The 18,895-nt window shown below is 34.1% G+C and overlaps 3 protein-coding genes, 2 non-coding genes and 1 pseudogene across 5 annotated transcripts; 4 read left to right on the top strand and 2 right to left on the bottom strand.

Moving 5' to 3' along the window:
* The first annotated feature begins 4,071 nt into the window (after positions 1-4,071).
* On the top strand, positions 4,072-4,145 carry TRNAN-GUU (transfer RNA asparagine (anticodon GUU)). Its single transcript has one exon. It is a non-coding gene; the product is annotated as a tRNA-Asn (tRNA).
* A 535-nt stretch (positions 4,146-4,680) lies between these two features.
* TRNAL-UAG (transfer RNA leucine (anticodon UAG)) lies at positions 4,681-4,760 on the top strand. The gene has a single exon. It is a non-coding gene; the product is annotated as a tRNA-Leu (tRNA).
* Positions 4,761-4,903: 143 nt separating this feature from the next.
* On the top strand, positions 4,904-6,141 carry LOC130509101 (40S ribosomal protein S14-2). The gene is made up of 5 exons (XM_057004724.1): positions 4,904-5,043; positions 5,264-5,383; positions 5,477-5,522; positions 5,630-5,845; positions 5,931-6,141. Exons 1-5 carry the CDS (start codon positions 5,041-5,043, stop codon positions 5,996-5,998), a joined length of 453 nt encoding a protein of 150 aa, XP_056860704.1. The 5' UTR covers positions 4,904-5,040; the 3' UTR covers positions 5,999-6,141.
* A 440-nt stretch (positions 6,142-6,581) lies between these two features.
* LOC108845908 (ubiquitin-60S ribosomal protein L40) lies at positions 6,582-7,669 on the top strand. The gene is made up of 5 exons (XM_018619107.2): positions 6,582-6,743; positions 6,828-6,914; positions 7,001-7,103; positions 7,341-7,407; positions 7,499-7,669. Exons 1-5 carry the CDS (start codon positions 6,641-6,643, stop codon positions 7,523-7,525), a joined length of 387 nt encoding a protein of 128 aa, XP_018474609.1. The 5' UTR covers positions 6,582-6,640; the 3' UTR covers positions 7,526-7,669.
* Positions 7,670-8,316: 647 nt separating this feature from the next.
* LOC108847079 (beta-fructofuranosidase, insoluble isoenzyme CWINV4-like) lies at positions 8,317-11,594 on the bottom strand. The gene is made up of 6 exons (XM_018620249.2): positions 11,357-11,594; positions 10,364-10,372; positions 9,351-10,210; positions 8,861-9,270; positions 8,664-8,778; positions 8,317-8,576 (listed from the first exon to the last, which is right to left on the bottom strand). The coding sequence occupies exons 1-6, from the start codon at positions 11,538-11,540 to the stop codon at positions 8,382-8,384; spliced, it is 1,773 nt and encodes a 590-aa protein (XP_018475751.1). The 5' UTR covers positions 11,541-11,594; the 3' UTR covers positions 8,317-8,381.
* A 3,928-nt stretch (positions 11,595-15,522) lies between these two features.
* On the bottom strand, positions 15,523-18,892 carry LOC130510044 (kinesin-like protein KIN-5C; annotated as a pseudogene).
* Between the last annotated feature and the right edge of the window lie 3 nt (positions 18,893-18,895).

Below are 18,895 nucleotides of genomic sequence, written 5' to 3'. Positions count from 1 at the left end.
GAGATAAGGAGATAACGGGTCTCCTTGTCTTAGCCCACGAGTGCCTTTGAAGTATCCATTGACATAGCCATTGTAACTTACTGTGAAATTTGTGGTACAGATGCAGGCTCGAAGCCACGAGAGGAACTTCGCAGGGACGTTTAAGCTCTGGAGGCACGAGAAGAGGAAGGTCCATGATAGGGTGTCAAAAGCTTTCGCTATATCCACCTTTATGGTAATCCTTTTTGCACTTGTATGCTTGTGGTAACCCTGAACTAATTCACCAGCAAGCGAAGTGTTCTCTACTAAAAGTCTTCCCTTCACAAATGCAGTCTGATTGGGGACTATCAAGGAAGGAAGGATCGGCTTGAGTCGCTTCACAAGAATCCTCGAGATCACCTTGTAAAGGGTGTTGAGGCAAGCGATAGGACGGTACTCAGTGACGAGAGATGCTCATGTATGCTTCGGAACCATGGACAATATCGTTGCATTTGCAGAAGCCGGCAGGAACGAAGAGATGAAGAACTGGCGAACAGACTGGATTACTTCAGGTCCAAGGATACTCCAAGATGCTTTGTAGAACCCAGAGGTGAGACCATCTGGCCCAGGCACCTTGTTCTGATTTAACTTGAATAGCACTGCAGTGATTTCCTCCACAGATGGAATTTCTATCATTTGGATGCACATGGTCTGAGGGCAGAGGAAGTCAGTGTGGGACTGAAACCATAGGCTAGAAGAGAGGATACCCACCAGAGGCGCTGGCTGAGGACCAAGAATTTTCTGGAAGAAACAACGTAGACACTCATCTGGAACGGGTCAGTGATGAGAACACCTGAAGGGAGCAGGAAGGATCGAATGAAGTTGTAGTTTAGTCTTGCCTGCACCGTCCTGAAGAAGAAGACAGTGTTCTGATCCCCCTCCTTCAGCAAATTAATTCTTGACCTCTGCTTGAAATAGCTTTCTTCAATTTCCCTAAAAAAATTCCACACTTGCAGAGCCTGTTTCTCCATCTCAAATAGTTGGGCAGTGGGGGTGTTAAGAACCTGTACCTGCACATCTAAAAGTAAACGGTTAGCCTCACTCACTCTCACTTGAATTTGTGAAAAAGAGAATTACGTTACTTACTTTTTCTTACAAGTGCAGTTCCAAATCTTGTGATAATGAAAAATTCAGATGGAGAATGGTGTAAGAGACAACGAGAAGGCGAGAAGACGAGAAGACGAGAAGACGTACGTTTAGGTTTTTTTTTCTCGAGAAATTATTAACAAAAGAAAAGACGGCTATAAAACCCTAATTACAATTTAAAATGTGACAAAATTAAAAAACCGGGTTTTGACGTCGAACCGGGTCACCGGTTCCACCGGTTTTGAACCGAGTTGTCCGAGTTTTGTGAAATCCGGGTTTTAAACCGAACCGGACTCGGCTTACAAAACGAGTCGCAGTCGAACCGGTTCGACCGGCCGGTCCGGTCCGGTTTTCAAAACCTTGGTTTTGTGTTTCTAATATGCTTTTTTTTTGAAAAAGGTTTACTATTAAATACTAGAAATTTTACAAGGAAATAGCACAACCATATAGTTCAAAATGAGAAGATAACCAAATTGGTGGACAAATGAGCACAAAGTTTGAAATAGAACAAAAGTGAAGAGAAGAACTTGATGGAATTTAAGTCCTAGTGAGTTAGACGACCAGCGTTAGCCCTACCTCATCCACGCCTTCCATTTTTACCAATTGTGAACCACTCCATATCCTATAGTTTCTGAAATGGTTTTAAGTAAGGACCTACACGAGATCTTTGCGCCATCTCAGAACTATTGGAGGTTGCAGCCACAAAACTGGAACCAAATTCATCCTTTGCCACTTGAGAAACAAGAGCATCTGATAATAAAGATGGTGATGAAGGCACTGATGAGTTAAAAACAAAAGGTGTGGTGATGTCAGTTGTTGGGAGCATAGTATGAGAAGGAGAGAAAACATCAACTGATGCTAATTCCTCTTCCATCAATGTTAGATTCGTAAACCTGTTTGAACCCTTTACATCACTTAACTGTTTGCTATTGTTCCCAAGACCACCTAGCTTAGGTTCACAACTCAAATCCACTACATAGGCAGGGAGAGAGGGTGTACCACAAGCAGTGAAGTGTAAAGGAATAGAAGGAGTTGATGAAACAATTGTTGACGTACTGAAGGTTTCGTTTAAACCAGCAATGGGGCTCAAAATAGCAGTTTCCAGAAGATGTAGTGCTTCAGATGTAGGAGCGTTAGTACATGTGGAGTTATGTGGACTTACAAGTGGGATAGTCTCAATTTCCATTAAAGCAGAATGTCTCAGGGGACTTTCGACATTGACCCTAATGTTGTTTACAAGAGCTTTAGTTGGCATGTTTGATTGCATCAAGTCATTGATTTCTTGGTTTAGCAAAATGCAGCTTTGAGAGTCAGTTGAGATGGGTCAGAGTGAACATGCTGAAGGTTTGGACATGCTGAACATGGTGTTTTTAGTATGCTAAAATCAATTGTTTTGAGAATAAAAACTGGGTTACTTATTTCAATACATTTAGTTAAATTAAATTAAAGTATTTTGTTATTTGATATCTAATGTTGAATAACAGCCATGGTTTCATGAGACTTTAAAAAAAAAAAATCTTTGCAATGTATATATTTATATATATAAAGACTAAGGTTTCCATGAGATCCTAACTAATTTTATAATAGATTTCCGAATGCATTTTTCTTTATTAAAATAAGTATCGTATATGTTTTATGCTTTATATCAATTCATAGTCATTTATTGGATAACGTAAAATTATTTGCATTAAAATTAGTATATGTCATCTGATTTTTTGGATGATGTATTGAATAATCAAGAAAATGAATAACATGATTAATGACATGAAAATAAGAAATTAAATGTAATAGTTATCGTTAAGATTTTTTTATAACAATATCCTCATAACTCTATATATACAATTTGATTTTTATATTTATATCTCATTACTGTCATCTTTAAAGAGTTATGACCATAAAATTAATACAAAGTAATCTAATGAAAGTATATGATCGTCATTATGTGATTACCTAAAACTCATTCAGAATATTTTGCATCTAAGATCACCAGACACAAGTCCCTGAATAAATCTCAGCTAAATTGAAAATTAATTTTAAGTTGGAATAATGTGAGATAATAATATCAGTAATGCAATACATATATTTTCACGTAAGTTGTCTAGCAAACATGATACTATGAAAATAGATTGAAGAAGTTTTCTGAGTTATATCTCGTCTCCTTGAGACTAAAAAGACTAATGAGCTACTGATTTAAGATAATGAATACTTCTAGTAAGTGAGGCTCCATTCTGAAGAGAATGTGACATGGAAGAGGTGGCCAGTCCATTTATGGGTTGCATTCTCAATTTTGGACTTTCTTTGATCAATGATAGTCTCTGCTGTTGTAGTAAAGTTCCTTTTAGTTTTGATTGGTTATGTTTTTTTTTTTTTTTTTTTTTTTTTGCAAATAACCAATCAATGATAGTTTTGATTGGTTATGTTCACTGCAAACAAATTAAGTTTCTTTTTTCGTTTTTATGTTCGCTCAAGACGTAAGAGAAATTCTGAAACAGGGCAGACGTCATTCAGAACGTGTCAACATTGAATATATGGTCGAGATCACTAGCAAGATGTTGTAGATATCTCAAGTTGGTTGACACTTGCTCTATCTATTGTCTGTTTCATGATTCTTGTTTTGCCTCCACTGATGTTTCCCAAACCTGAAATACCAAAGCTACTACTTTGTAGATTTAAAGATAATGGATATATTGCATGTTTGTGTAAAGTTTTTAGCATTTTTGTCATATGTGTATTTTTGCCTTGTAATAGTTCGAAGTTTGAGGACGAATAAAGCCAGAGTTGAAACACACATGAGCTGGGATTTTGTAGATGGCAAACGCTGGTCCTAACACAAATGGGATTTAATTCTTCATCACTTTAGCACCAGCACCGTCCTTGGATGTTAATCTTATCGCTATGATGATGTTTGATCATACGATAAAAAGAATGCAAAACTCGTTTTTAGACGTTGTATTGTAAGCATTCAAAGCTGGAATAGCTCAGTTGGTTAGAGCGTGTGGCTGTTAACCACAAGGTCGGAGGTTCGACCCCTCCTTCTAGCGATTTTGTTAATTTTTGATTAGTTTTTGGAGAACAGTCTTTGCCAAGGAGCCAATACCTCTCCCTGTTCCTCTCAAGGTAAGTTTTATTTCTATTTATTAATTATTACTACTATTGATTGATATATAATCAACAAAACGTACAAATTAACAAGCTGGTGTTCTGTTATTGACTGTTAAACAGTGAGAAGGTTGATAGAATAAGTGGATGAGCAAATTTAGGATTCATAGTGATGGAGGATGAAGGCAAAACCGATGTAAACTGGTTTCATTTACTATAGCGCAAAGAGTAGTTCAAGTTCTGGACCGTTGTTCTGACGGCCGCGTAATGGGTGGGCCGAAGAAATATACGAAAAGAAAGAATAACGAGAACTCTCTTAGGAGCATTTAAAAGAGGTGTTTGAACTTGCTCGAGTCTCATAAAACTACACTATTTGCTTGTGTCGACACGTTTTAAGTGAGGTTACCAAGTGAAAACAACGCTAGCAATTAAAGTAATTTCAGAATATATAATTAAGTTTTCAGTAACTAAACATTCGACAGTTTGGCCGAGTGGTCTAAGGCGCCAGATTTAGGCTCTGGTCCGCAAGGGCGTGGGTTCAAATCCCACAGCTGTCATCTCCTTTTTTTAAAAAATGCTTAAATCATAAAACGACGCCGTTACCTAGGCATCAACAAGCGAATGAGTCTCTGCTTCTACACACTGGGCCAGCCCAATAGTTAAGATTCAGCCCAAAACCTATTTCGAGAGGCTCATCGAGCTCACTCAGAGAAGTCATAAACCCTAATATAAAATCGCCATCTGATAACGCGCAACTTCTCTCCCTCTTGCCAAATCTCTGCGTCGGCGGAACTACAGTAAGAAGACGATCTCTCACATCCTTTCCTTGCCCTAAAAATGGTAAAGCTTCGTCTCCTGATTTTATCAGATTTTGACTGGAAGAGTTTTGTTTCTCCGATCTTAAATTTATTTTCGTGTTATTTGGAAGTTATGATCTTTGGATCCTCTTTTTGGTTTATAGATTGATGAATCACTAAGAAGTGCTGTGATTAATATATATATATGTATATGATTCGAGCTCGAAGAGTAATACAGTTTAGCGTTATGTTGTGTTGTGTAGTCGAGGAGAAAGACGAGAGAGCCAAAGGAAGAGACAGTGACTCTTGGACCAGCTGTTCGTGATGGAGAACAAGTGTTCGGTGTTGTCCACATCTTCGCTTCCTTCAACGACACTTTCATTGTATATAGTTTTTCTTGATTATTGTCCATTTTCATGTGTATGGGAAGCTTAGCTTACATTGTATCTGATTTACATTTTTTTATATATTTGCAGCACGTTACTGATTTGTCTGGACGTGAAACCCTTGTCCGTATCACTGGTAAGAATCAATTGATTTAGAACACAGATGTTGTTACTTCTGATTTTATTGTCCCTTGAGTTACTTATTCTCTTGACCACTTAATCTCCTTGCGGCATTGTCATTAGGTGGGATGAAGGTGAAAGCTGACAGGGATGAGTCCTCACCTTACGCAGCTATGCTTGCTGCTCAAGATGTTGCTCAGCGTTGCAAGGAGCTTGGAATCACCGCTATGCACGTGAAGCTCCGTGCCACGGGTGGAAACAAGACCAAGACACCTGGTCCTGGTGCTCAATCCGCTCTTAGAGCTCTTGCCCGTTCTGGCATGAAGATTGGCCGCATTGGTGAGTTGCATAAACCATAACCTAAACATAACTAAGACTTGGTTTAATGTGTCCTGAACATTTCTTTACATTGTTGTTGTTGCAGAGGATGTTACTCCGATCCCAACGGACAGTACCCGCAGAAAGGGTGGTAGAAGAGGAAGGAGGCTCTGAGTTTTCTTTTGGTTCATTTGTTTCAGTTTGTCAGACCAATGTTTTTTTTTTGAATTTTGTGAAAGAGTTTCGAAGTTGAATGCTTTTTGTTAATTTTGCGCAACATTTTCTGCTATGATTAGTCTGGCTTTTGCTAAGGATTACTTCGGTTGTTACTAGTTTTAAAAAGTCTTGAATGTCTGAATTAATGAGACAAATTATCGGGTTTAATTACAGCCATTCAATTTCTGCTAGTGGTTTTGCCATTCTTTCAGTGATGATCTCATTATATACATTGATAAATTAAATCAATGAGTTATTTGGACCAGTAGTTGTCATGTCCAAGTAAGTACCCTATACATGTTCTATGCGGACAAACCAACACCTATTGTTTCTCGTCTTCTTCCCAAAAAAAGTACCAAAGAAGAAAAATGGTGACCATGTTAAAGCATGCAGCTCGCTACTATACTTTTTTTTTTCGGTTTCTGGTGTTAGCAATTTGGAATGTCGAATTGTCCGTCCATAAGTTTATGGGCTGGGCCCATCCAAATGCTAGTAAAATCCTCATCAAAACCCTAGAAATGGAGAACGACGAGTATAAATTCATTTCTTATTTGTTAAAACTAACATTTTTGTTTTTGGAGACTTGCGGCGGCGGCGAAGATGCAGATATTCGTGAAAACGCTAACGGGCAAGACCATCACCCTCGAGGTGGAGAGCAGCGACACCATCGACAATGTCAAGGCTAAGATCCAGGACAAAGAAGGTATAACTTTACTCTTTTTATCTTTTTTTTTTCTCAAAGTTGTGCTCTCTTCTTGATTCGTTTTTACTCTGTTTTTGTTTTCAGGAATCCCTCCGGATCAGCAGAGGTTGATATTCGCCGGAAAACAGCTTGAAGATGGTCGTACCTTGGCTGACTATAACATCCAGAAAGGTTTTTCTTTTTTTTTTAAAAAACGCTTCTTTTAAGTTTTGATTACCTAAAGATTGTATGTTAATTCAGTGCTCTGTTTAAAACAGAGTCGACTCTGCATCTTGTTCTGAGGCTAAGGGGAGGTATCATTGAGCCTTCTTTGATGGCTTTGGCCCGTAAGTATAATCAAGACAAGATGATCTGTCGCAAGTAAGCTTATCACTCTTGTCTCTTTCCTCTTTTCTTGTCTGATTGTGTGTGATACAATGTTTGATAAATGTAGTTTAGCGTTAAAGTAATTGTTAGAGTTTCGATTCTACTTTCGTTTGGATATCGATACTTGTTGTTCGTTGAACTATAATTAGATCATTGTGATTTGTGAATGGTTTCTTTTATGTGTTCTTGAGTATCTTTGGGTCTCATGTTGAGTTAATATCTTTGGTTTAGGTGTTACGCTCGTCTACACCCGAGGGCTGTGAACTGCAGGAAAAAGAAGTGTGGCCACAGCAACCAGGTTTTTGCTTCTGTCTCTTTTTTTTTTTGTTCTTTGATTTTACTTTTATAGATTAGTTGTTAATTTCTTATTCTTTTTTTCTCTTTTGCAGTTGAGGCCGAAGAAGAAGATCAAGTGATCTGTTTTTTCACCAGAAGCTAATTTATCTATGTTGTATTTTTGTGTTTCCTCATCTCTAGTGTTTTGACACAAACTCGTTGCAGTGGATTTTTGTCCTAAAAGATTATTAGTAATTCTGAATTGTTTTTGGCGGTTTTAATAATTCGAAATTGTGACACAACCTAGTTTCGTTGGATTGCCGCGCCTTATATTTTCCTTCTAGGTTGATTGATTCTTAAAACGTTTTGGAAACAATAGCCATCATTCCGTAGTTTACAACATCATATATGTTAACTGTGGTCATTTGAGATTGTACAACGAAGCACAAGATCTATTCTACATGTGTTGTTGAAAAGATGCTGTTGAAAACCGAAGACAAAAACAAAAAAAATGTTGGGCCCAAAATCTTACATTTCTAACTGCATTCTCAGAAAAAACTAAATTCAGAGATCTTAGATGTTTTTGGTGTTTTTAGCTTTGAATGTTTGAATTTAGTTCTTACTCTTCAAGTTCTTTGTTTCTTTTGGTGTTTCTGTATTTTGGTGTTTCTGTATTTAGCTATCGCACTTCGATGTTCATATTTTTCTTTTACATTAACTCAAATAGCATTGCACTTCTGAAGTTCTAAAGTCTATGTACTTCTAGGCTAGTCGCAAGTCTCTGCCTTCCTCTCCTTAGAATCATCCGCCTTTTAAAACATAAATCGAAAATTATTGTTGGTTGGCGTTCTTGGACTATCTTATTATGAGTGGTGAATAATAAGGTACGAGATTTCAATAGATAAAACATGGATTTCACTAATCAAATTGATAAAAAAAAACAGAAAATTCCGAAGTTTCTCTTATTATAATGACACATCAACAACCAACTAATAATTAAGTAGCTCCATTATTCATTTGCAAAGGCCTCTCCATGCTCCAAGCATCAACACTCTCTACGTTCACAGTTTGTGTTCCATTGTTAAACACATACAAATGTGCATTCTCTTTCACTGCTTTTACCGGATACACTCTTGACGTTATCACTGTCTTCCCCAAAGCTCCAAAGCTCTCTATTACCGAATGGTCAATCTGTAAATTCATAATTCAATTTTATGTTACATTACATTTACATAATCAAACTAAAAATATAGGAAACATTCTTATTATTATACATACCAAACTCCTTAGAGAGATCCTTCCATCAGCTAGATCGACATCCACAAAACCAGCAAATGGTGGTTTGTACATCCTATCTTGATTGAGTGGACCCCTGTCTTGCTCTAAGGATGAACTATAACGATATGTTACATTGATGTTAGAATCTTTAAATATATATATAGTATGTTAAGGATATAGAGAGTGTGGAAACATACGGTCTAGCATCAGAGCACATGAGAACCTTAGGCTTATTTGTGGAAGTGTCTTTGAAAACTCTAAAGAAGATAGGAGTGTACTCTTCCAAATCAGGAGTGGCCAATGTGATCAGACCAAAAGGTCCTACACCACCTGTTACGTTCGAGCCTTTCACTCTACACAAATCTAACGGCTTGTATGTGTAGCTCGTGTCAAATGGCTCAGCTTTCTCTAGACTTCCAACGTTAAATGTCACTTCCACATCCGCCTGAGCAGGAGTGATCCCTTTGACTTCTAAGCGTTGACCCATCTCGATGTCTTTGTTGTTCATTCGGACATAACTACTTCTTAGTGACTCTATTTCTTCAATAGGCCAAAACACTAGTTGCTTCTTGTTTGATGAGTCAAGAAGCACCGTTCTTGGAATTACCTATAATAATTATAATTAAAGAATGTTTGGAAAATCTTGAAAAAATACATCAAACTATCAGTTTAGGTAAGATATATAACCTGAAGACCAGCCCAACCCTTGGATATATCATCTTCAACTGTGTCAGATTCATTGGCCCAGCCCCACAAGATTCTTCTGTTCTTTTTGTAGTCAAAGAACGTCTTGGATGCATAGAAATTACCGTAATCAAATCTTAAACCGTCCCAACCATCAGGTGAATCACCGTTTGGTACGTACCGGTCCTTCTTAGGATAGTATTTGCCAAGCGTGTAATACTCGTACCGTGTCATGTCCAAGCTAACTTTCAACACGTGCTTGGCGTTTGGACCGGCGTAATCTAAGTCCAAACCGTTCTCGAAATCGATTGTGGAAACCGGGAAGAAGTCAGGACATTCCCACATACCGGTTGATTCTTTGGAGTGGACCGGGTGCTTAGCTTTGACCCAGTGCCTGAAGTCTCGACTTCTGTAGATATAAGCGATTCCCCTATGCTTTTTTCTAGACCCCACGAGAGTTCTCCAATGCCCATCTTTGGACAACCAGGCCGTGGTTGGATCACGAAAGTCTGAACCATTCATGGTATAATCTGGCATTGCGACCGGGTTATCATCTGGTTTAATCCATTTCCTTAGGTATGGGTCTGAGGGATCCTCCGGGATTGCGTAGTTTTGCATTTGAGTTTCGTTTTGGTTAATGCCGGTATAGAGGATAACCGGTCCTTTACCTGGTACGAGTGTTATTGAACCAGACCATGTACCTTTGATGTCAAACCATTTGGAGGGATAAATGGCATGTTCAAGAGCCTCCCAATTCACCAAGTCTTTGGAAACGGAATGTGCCCACACAATATTACCCCAAACTGCACCTTTGGTGTTATATTGATAGAAGAGATGGTAGAAACCTTTGTAGTACAATGGACCTGCGTTCCATAAACATATAGATTAGGATTATCTTTGTCTTAATAACATAAGAATATTTAGAACAACACAAGTACACGTAAGGTTTATGTTTATGTACAATAATTTACATAAGAATATTTAGGACAACACAAGTACTTTTCTGATAAACTCACCATTTGGATCTTTTGGGATTTGGGATGGTCGAGAATGCCACATGGAAACACACACGAAAACAAAGGTTAGTTTATGTTGAAGTCATCAAAATAAGATTTAGTTTTTAAGGAAACTATGATAAGATAATAGGATACGCGATACATCATACAATAGAATCACTTGATTTTCTTTGGTAGAAAGACAACTTGTAGATGAAATTAAGAAAACGTGAATAAAGGAAGAAAAGGTGCAATAGAAGTAGTATATACCAAGTGCCGTATGGTAGTTATTATTTTTATTTTTTTGAACACCACATCTCATTCATTAATCATCAGAAAGGTATGGTGGTTATTTTATTTTCTTTTATTTATTACTCGATCACGATCGTTCTTTCCTGAACATAATATATGTTTATCAACTAGAAAATGGTTATCTTCACTCACGTACAGACTACAGAATTTTTCCCTTTTTGCAACAAGATTTATTTACAGAAACATATGGCCACACAATCACAGATAAGCATAAATTTTATACCAAAAAATAAGTATATCTGCGTTCTCACGTGATTATGATGTGTTTTCTACTGGTAATGCATATACATAAACTAAAGCATAGTTTATATACAAAAAAACAAGAATAGTCTTAATTTAGACGTAAAATATATACCTCATAACCATTTTCTAACATACATATATGTATATGTAATTATCAATACGTGGACTGTTGAAAATATAGTAATCTGATCGGAAAATAAGTTTTCTTCCTAAGAATACGGGAAGCTTGTTCGGTTGTTCCAGAAAGAAAAAACAACTGTTTCTTTCATTGAAATACTGGTTTCATTGTTTTATCACACATACTATAACACGCAAACATTGGATTTAAAATAAAATGATTATCTTTTATATGGCTGTGCAAATCACGTCGTAGTGAAACTTCCAGAACACAAAAAAAAAAAACTAAAAGAAACCTAAAACCAAAGAGATAATCATTTGCACAGAGAGAGATCAATGTACCGTTAATCCAATGCTTTGGAGGTTGAAAGTGAAAAGCGGATCTGTGAAAATGATTCACTAACTCAACTGATTGGGATTGCAAATTTTCATAAACTTGATGAAAAGCGTTAATTCGTTTGATATTATTGCATAAATTGATTAGTACAAGCAACAATAACACAGAAAGAGTACTTGAGAAACCCATTGATCCCAAAATTCAGGAATTTTAGTGCTGTTTGATTTTGTGTGTAAAAATGGAGTACAGAGAATTTGATAAGTAAAAATGTAGTTTGTTGAAGTGTTTATATAGGCTGCTAAGGATGTGGAAGAAGATAACTTTTAGGATAATGTTGATTTAGTGAATTTTTACTATTAACTATAATTAGAAGATATACATCAGGTTGGTGTTAAAAAAAATACACCGCCCCTGATTTTAGGTTTTAATGTTTCTTATCCAAATTGAAGTTGAATTTATTTGGTCGACATCTAAACTCCTTCTTTCTAGGGTTCTCCTATGTGTAATTATCCAGAAAAGTTGATAAATATATTAGTTCATTACTCTTTCTTGTTTTATAATAATAATCATTTTAAAAAATTATTTTGTTTTAAAATAAATGTCATTCTATAATTTCAATATAATTTTATACATTAAATACAATTTTTGAATAATCAATAATTTTTTATTTAGATTATTATTATTTAATTAATCTAATCTATTAAAAGTGAAGTACAAATTAAAATTAACCCTTAGTTTTCCTAAATAATTACAAGTCTATGCCACTAGATTTTTTATCATTTAATTATATTTCTAAAGTATCCAAATTAATTTCCTTATTTAAACTGAGTTATTTTAACAGATTTTTTGTCTAATGTATCAAAATTATTTAAACTAAGATTATGGAATCTTACCAAATATCTAAACTGATATTTTTTTAAACGTGATTATAAAAATATCTAAACTGATATTTTTTAAACGTGATTGAAAGAATCGTTTTTAACCAAATATTCTAAGAATAGACTTCCATATTCTCATTATTCACTAAATTACTTTCCAATATATTAAGCAAAAATTACATGTTAAATATTAGGTAAATATTAATTTGTTTTCCTAAATTAAATTTGATTTAAATACACTTCATTCACTTTTCCATTAAATCAATGTCAAAAATATATATTTTTATCAGCTTAAAAAGTATTTTTTATTGGACAAACAATTAATAGAAATTATAATATCAACTCTTCATTTAAAAAATATGAACGAGAAAGTATCACCAAATTTGAACCAAAACTGGATAAATATCCAAGCGGATTTATTTTATTCAAATTTATATGTTATATTATTTTATATGTTATATTATTTTTATTTTTAGATTTAGGAATATTTAAAGTATATAAATATTTTTAAAATCTAATCTATTAAAAGTGAAGTACAAATTAAAATTAACCCTTAGTTTTCCTAAATAATTACAAGTCTATGCCACTAGATTTTTTATCATTTAATTATATTTCTAAAGTATCCAAATTTAATTTCCTTATTTAAACTGAGTTATTTTAACAGATTTTTTGTCTAATGTATCAAAATTATTTAAACTAAGATTATGGAATCTTACCAAATATCTAAACTGATATTTTTTTAAACGTGATTATAAAAATATCTAAACTGATATTTTTTAAACGTGATTGAAAGAATCGTTTTTAACCAAATATTCTAAGAATAGACTTCCATATTCTCATTATTCACTAAATTACTTTCCAATATATTAAGCAAAAATTACATGTTAAATATTAGGTAAATATTAATTTGTTTTCCTAAATTAAATTTGATTTAAATACACTTCATTCACTTTTCCATTAAATCAATGTCAAAAATATATATTTTTATCAGCTCAAAAAGTATTTTTTATTGGACAAACAATTAATAGAAATTATAATATCAACTCTTCATTTAAAAAATATGAACGAGAAAGTATCACCAAATTTGAACCAAAACTGGATAAATATCCAAGCGGATTTATTTTATTCAAATTTATATGTTATATTATTTTTATATGTTATATTATTTTTATTTTTAGATTTAGGAATATTTAAAGTATATAAATATTTTTAAAATTCAAAAACAATTTAAACGGGTTATTCAAACCTGTAAAGATCCTAATTAAACCGGGACCAAAATTTATAAACAACCGAATACAGCTGGAATCTTTAAACTCAAAAAACTCAAATCTGAATATATTAATCCAATTCGAGTGAGTATCCAAATATCAACCTTTAACATAGTCAATGTAAAACGATCAAATATAATAAGATACATCATTTAGTATAAATAAAAAAAATAGAAAATTAGTACCCGTGCGGGCGCACGGGTCAAGATCTAGTTATACATTAAAATACTAGTCAATTCTGTAAGTGTCAAAATGACACTTATTTAGAAATAGAGGGAGTAATATTATTATTTGATCATGTTATCATTAATTATGTGACGATTCGTTGCTCACGTGAATTTATATTTATTATAACACCTTTTTATCTTTTATAGTTATGAGGCAACATCTTTCTCAAAAAGAAAAAAAAGAAGAATTTATGGCAGCATGTCTGCTCTTGTTTATACTTGAACAAGTGAACATATTTTGTATTATGTTTGCATTTCAATACCTTATTTATACAAAACATCATATATTCTAGATTAATTAAATATTCCAGTATGTAAATTGAATTTTCTATTATATTTCATAATATAATTCGATTATTGGTAAAATTAGAATATGTCTATCCTTTTCATATATCTAATTTTTGGGAAAAAGAAAGTTGAACCATAACAAATCTATCATTTTTTTTCCCAAGAGATTATAAGTTTAACGTCTGAAACTTTTAAATTATAAAACAAATATACTAATAACTATAGATGATTTTTTTAATACTTTAACCTAAATGAAGGTTACAATAGTTGATTAAACAAAAAAAAACTTGAGACACAAGTTGTTGTCGTGTTTTTTTTTTTTTGCTAAAATAGACACAAGTTGTTAGATAGATCTCTTTTAATGCCACTTGCATGTATCCAATAGATCGATTTAAATCAAGATTACAATAGTTGATTAAACAAAAAAAAATTGAGACACAAAGGTGTTAGAGATATCTTTTAAAGTTCACGTGCATGTATCCAATAGATCGATCAAAATCAAGAACCAGTTTAAACCAGACCCACTCAGAGACAAATACTCGAGACATAAACGAACCTAATGTCCCGTTTTGAGTAAGTTGCGCCGTCACTAGAAAAGACGATCGCATCATAACGCCAAAAAGTGAAGCAAAGATTCTTCACACAGTTCTAAGTTTACATCTTTAGCATTGAACTTGCTTCCACCACTTTTTTTTGCTAGTTGTGATGAATCACTGCTATAATTGTGTTTGTGTAACATCTCCAACCTGATTTTTGCTTGCATCTTTTGTGTATATGAACCTGCAGGTGTATCACCCATTCTCGGGTTGGCTTTCTATATCAAAGTTATAATGCCTAACACAATATCTTTAGCCAATTGTTACCATGTATTTGATTGAAGAAACAAGATTAAAAATAAATGTATGTAACTCCATTTTATATATTCATGGTTCCAGTTTCTAAAATGAATGACCAAATACAAAAGCTTGATACATAAACAAGATTTGCCATTACCAGTATCTGCTGAGTTATAAAGCTTCGGAGAACTTGCACGAACAAAAAGGTGTTCATTCATAATTACACTCTGAAATGGCAAAAAGAGGACTCTGTGGAATCTTTCATGCTATTGCTCATGATTTCTACAAATTCTCAGGGTATTGTGAGAAAGATGAATCTTTTGAGTGGCACGATTTCACAAATGCTACTTGATTTTCCACTTAAAATGTTCCTCGTTGGGATTTGAAAGCATCTTCTTGGTTGAGTCTTATATAGAAAGTTATCAAGTGGTATATGCATGCACAACATAAAACAACACGAGCAAAAAGGGTCCAAGAAAATGCTTAGATATTAAATTGCTGTCATAAATTTCACTAAATAACATAATCATACATTATACAATGCTGAATATTTCAATGTAAGTGAAAGAAGTTGAATCCCACAAAGGATAGTTTTACTACTTAACTCAGAAAATGTCAGAAGCATCTGACTCTTCATTGATTTATTCCCAGACTTGCACAAATATGCACCCAGATAATAGTTATACATACACAAACAAAAGAGCATAATGGAACAGAGATGATTCCCTAGCTAGTTTACTTGTAAGAGAGGCAACCGTGTTAGCTGTTGTGGTTTTGGATCCTTGGCTGCAAAGGATTCATAGAAGTTGTTTTCGCTGAACATCCGGTTCGCTCCTACAAGGAGTTGTCCCTGTGGGCTTATACTTCTTCGGTTCACCAAATTAAGAGCTAGGGGATAAGGTTCGTTGAGAATAAAATGAGTAATGTTATTTATTATGCTGTGAGGACCAATTTACCATGTATCTATGTTGAATAGTTTCATGAGATTTATCCTCAATGCATCTGGCTTGGCAACAATGATCCTGTTGGAAACTTTCAAGAGATTTCTTGTGTCCTGACATTTTCCAAGATTTGTGATACAGATGCTATTTCGTCCTCTGACATGCCTGAAAGATTACAAATGATATCAATTAAACATTGTCATGTTAATGGTCATCATTTCGACCTAAGAGACGTCTTTAAACCAGAGGAACGGTAACGTGTAAGAAAGAGAGAGCTCATGGTCAATTTGCTGGATTATCTCAAATCTGTTCTTGGTTACATCTCAGCGGCAGTCCTAGCAGAATCTGCTTCTGCATCGTGCAGCTCGTTATTATCACAAGCAGACCTAACAAGTGAAGAGACATGATCTGCGACTTGTTTACTGTTCATATCCTTTAGAGATTCTTGAGTTTGCTTGCAGTGTTTGAAAGCAGATTCTGCATGACCAACACTAATGCTTATAGAAGGATAGAAAAGGTTAAAATAAATTGACTGAAAGATTTTAACTCCATTCGACAATATTTTGCAGCTGAAAAATCGGCACCTTCTCTGGCACGATTCTTAGCTTGGGACGTCAGAGCATTCTGAAGTTCATCAAATAACGACGATGTTGTCCAACCCCCGAAGCAAGAAAAATCCACATGAAATTGACAATTTAACATATTCAAATTCACTAAAATAAAAAGAAAGAACTTGACAAAGGCTTACATCCTCAAGACAAGCATTTGAGTTTGCCTTGTGCAAGCGGACAAATAAATCCCTTGACGCTTGAACCTTCTTTTTCATTTCGAGAATGTCCTGGACAAATAAATATTCAGCTAGTGTTACGAAGTTAAACAGCTATTACAACACTAACAATTTTCAGCAGAACTTACTGATACCTTGAAAAAATAGTGCAGACAAGAAACTAATTGATTGTTAAAAAAACCAAAAGAGCAGTGTATTTTATTGGGACAGACATGAAGAAGCCATATTGAATAGACTCGTAATTTGTTCAGAGAGTTCTGCTTGATAATTGTCTACCACTTTTCTGTTATCCGCACTGAGTGTGTCCTCTCTTCCTGCACAGACAGCACCAGATAGATTATATATTTAACACTTCACATGATATTGCTAATGAAAAAGGAAGTCAAATTGGTAAACACACAGATCAATTTTTTTGGGTTTACCGAAGCATTAGCTTTCTCTAAGCTGGATTATAAAATGCAAGCTTGTTGAACCAGAGTTTTTTTTCTGGCAAAATGTGGAAGTATGTTAGGGACAAATTTGCAAGCATTTGACTAGAGTAAAAATTAGAAAATACCAGTTTTTTTTCTGCTCTGAAATGATGAAATCTTTTCAAGTTATTTTTGGGTTCACCGACCAATAGAAATCAAGTATTTTATAATTAATATCTTTTAAAAATAGAAACAAAATATTGTCAAATTATATTATGTTTTTAAAATAAATAAAATGAAAACAAATAAAACTAATAGTAGTTACAAAAAATGATTTAAGAAATATATTTTTAACATTTAAAAAAAAAAAACCTAAACCCTTGAGTATACTATAAGCCTTGGATATATGATAAACCCTTGGATAATCTTGAACTCTAAACTCTAAACTCTAGTATATGCAAAAGAAATTTAGATATTTTAACGCCGTGATGGAAATACTAAACCCTAAATCCTAAACTGTAAACCCTAAACCCTTGCGTAAACCCTAAATTCTTTTTAGGATTAAAGATTTGGTATTTTTAAGATTTAGTGTTTAATGTTTTTAATTTAGAGTTTAGGATTTAGTGTTTTGATGATGGAGTTAAAATATTTTTAATTTTTTTTGCATATATTACTATTTTTATTTATTTTTAACATTTTTATTTTAAAAACATAATATAATTTGATAATATTTTGTTTTCTTATTTAAAAGATATCAATTGTGAAATGAGTGATTCATATTGGTTGGGGAATCTTTGGGTTCACTCTAGGGGTGAACCCCAGAATAAGTCAATCTTTTCTCCTTCATGGCATATTGAGATTCCTCTCCAATTCCTCGTTTGTTTGTGGAAGCAAGCATTTTTGCACGTTTGGCTCAAGTTTTTCTATTATAGCATGATAAAAGTATCAGAGCATGTTGATTTAGGCATAGAGCACAAAAGGACATCAAAAGGAATCAACCAATACATCAGTGCTTTCAAGCCTGCTAGTCAGATCAGAGCACGTGACCGGTGTATTTGTCTTGCAACTCCTCAAGTTTCTTGTAAAAGATATATATACATAATCAACTTCAAATGCCATTTCTGACAAATAACAGAAATAACAACTGTGTTTGATCCATTGAGGAAGAAGAAAACAACATTTTGATAATTCTCTATCTGACCACCCATCTGTTCAATCTGTTCAGCCATTTCCTACAAAAGGAGCAAACAAGGGATTATAATAGTAGTACCAAGCTACAATTAATGTCAAATGAACACTGTTCCTTACACTTAAAAAAAAAAAATCTGAATTGTGTTCAGAAAAATACCTTTCTTTCACTCTCCTCTTGATAGTATCTCTATTTTGGCATATAAACACCATTTTTCTTACGGGAGCATAAGCCTCTAAAAATCATGCAAATAAAACTTATGATTAATAGACAAGCAGAGGATTCAGAGCAGAAGACTTTGTAGCGAATAATATATTTAGCTGTGTGAAGATCTTTATCAAGGTAGATTTCATCATTTTGTGGTTAACGTGCCAAAAAATATATAAAAGAGTACGAACCTGAGTTCTCTGCTTTTCAGTGGCTGGCCTAAGTGGAAAACAAAACAAGGAAAATAAAATAGAGGCTTGAAGTTGATGAATGAGTTTGTTCCTTATATGCTTTGCCCTGTGTGCCTAATCTAAGAGTAAGCGTTTTCCTCAATACAGTGAACAGCAGTGAAACTGTTGCTATGATACATGTCTTCGCTCTCCCACCAAGTGAATAAAGTAGAACCTCTATTTATTTACTAAACTCAATTACTACCTATCCAGACCCACTTACCCGATCCAACCCAATCCGGATTTTTAAATTCCTAAATCTTTCATTCTTCTCAAACATTAT

This window comes from Raphanus sativus, chromosome 3 (genome assembly GCF_000801105.2).
Source record: "Raphanus sativus cultivar WK10039 chromosome 3, ASM80110v3, whole genome shotgun sequence".
NCBI lineage: Eukaryota > Viridiplantae > Streptophyta > Magnoliopsida > Brassicales > Brassicaceae > Raphanus > Raphanus sativus.
Note: the sequence above shows the minus strand (reverse complement) of the source record. Positions and strands in the feature narration are given on the sequence as shown.

What these genes read in the sequence shown, in the direction of transcription:
- LOC130509101 (XM_057004724.1), top strand. An exon ending in AACCCTTGTCCGTATCACTG is followed by an intron (nt 5,523 to 5,629) that starts GTAAGAATCAAT and finishes CATTGTCATTAG; the next exon opens with GTGGGATGAAGGTGAAAGCT. An exon ending in CATGAAGATTGGCCGCATTG is followed by an intron (nt 5,846 to 5,930) that starts GTGAGTTGCATA and finishes TTGTTGTTGCAG; the next exon opens with AGGATGTTACTCCGATCCCA.
- LOC108845908 (XM_018619107.2), top strand. Translation starts at nt 6,641, where the DNA reads ATGCAGATATTCGTGAAAACGCTAACGGGCAAGACCATCACCCTCGAG. An exon ending in TAAGATCCAGGACAAAGAAG is followed by an intron (nt 6,744 to 6,827) that starts GTATAACTTTAC and finishes TTTTGTTTTCAG; the next exon opens with GAATCCCTCCGGATCAGCAG. An exon ending in GACAAGATGATCTGTCGCAA is followed by an intron (nt 7,104 to 7,340) that starts GTAAGCTTATCA and finishes TCTTTGGTTTAG; the next exon opens with GTGTTACGCTCGTCTACACC.
- LOC108847079 (XM_018620249.2), bottom strand. Translation starts at nt 11,540, where the DNA reads ATGGGTTTCTCAAGTACTCTTTCTGTGTTATTGTTGCTTGTACTAATC. An exon ending in AGGGTTGGGCTGGTCTTCAG is followed by an intron (nt 9,271 to 9,350) that starts GTTATATATCTT and finishes TAATTATTATAG; the next exon opens with GTAATTCCAAGAACGGTGCT. An exon ending in GGATCTCTCTAAGGAGTTTG is followed by an intron (nt 8,577 to 8,663) that starts GTATGTATAATA and finishes ATGAATTTACAG; the next exon opens with ATTGACCATTCGGTAATAGA.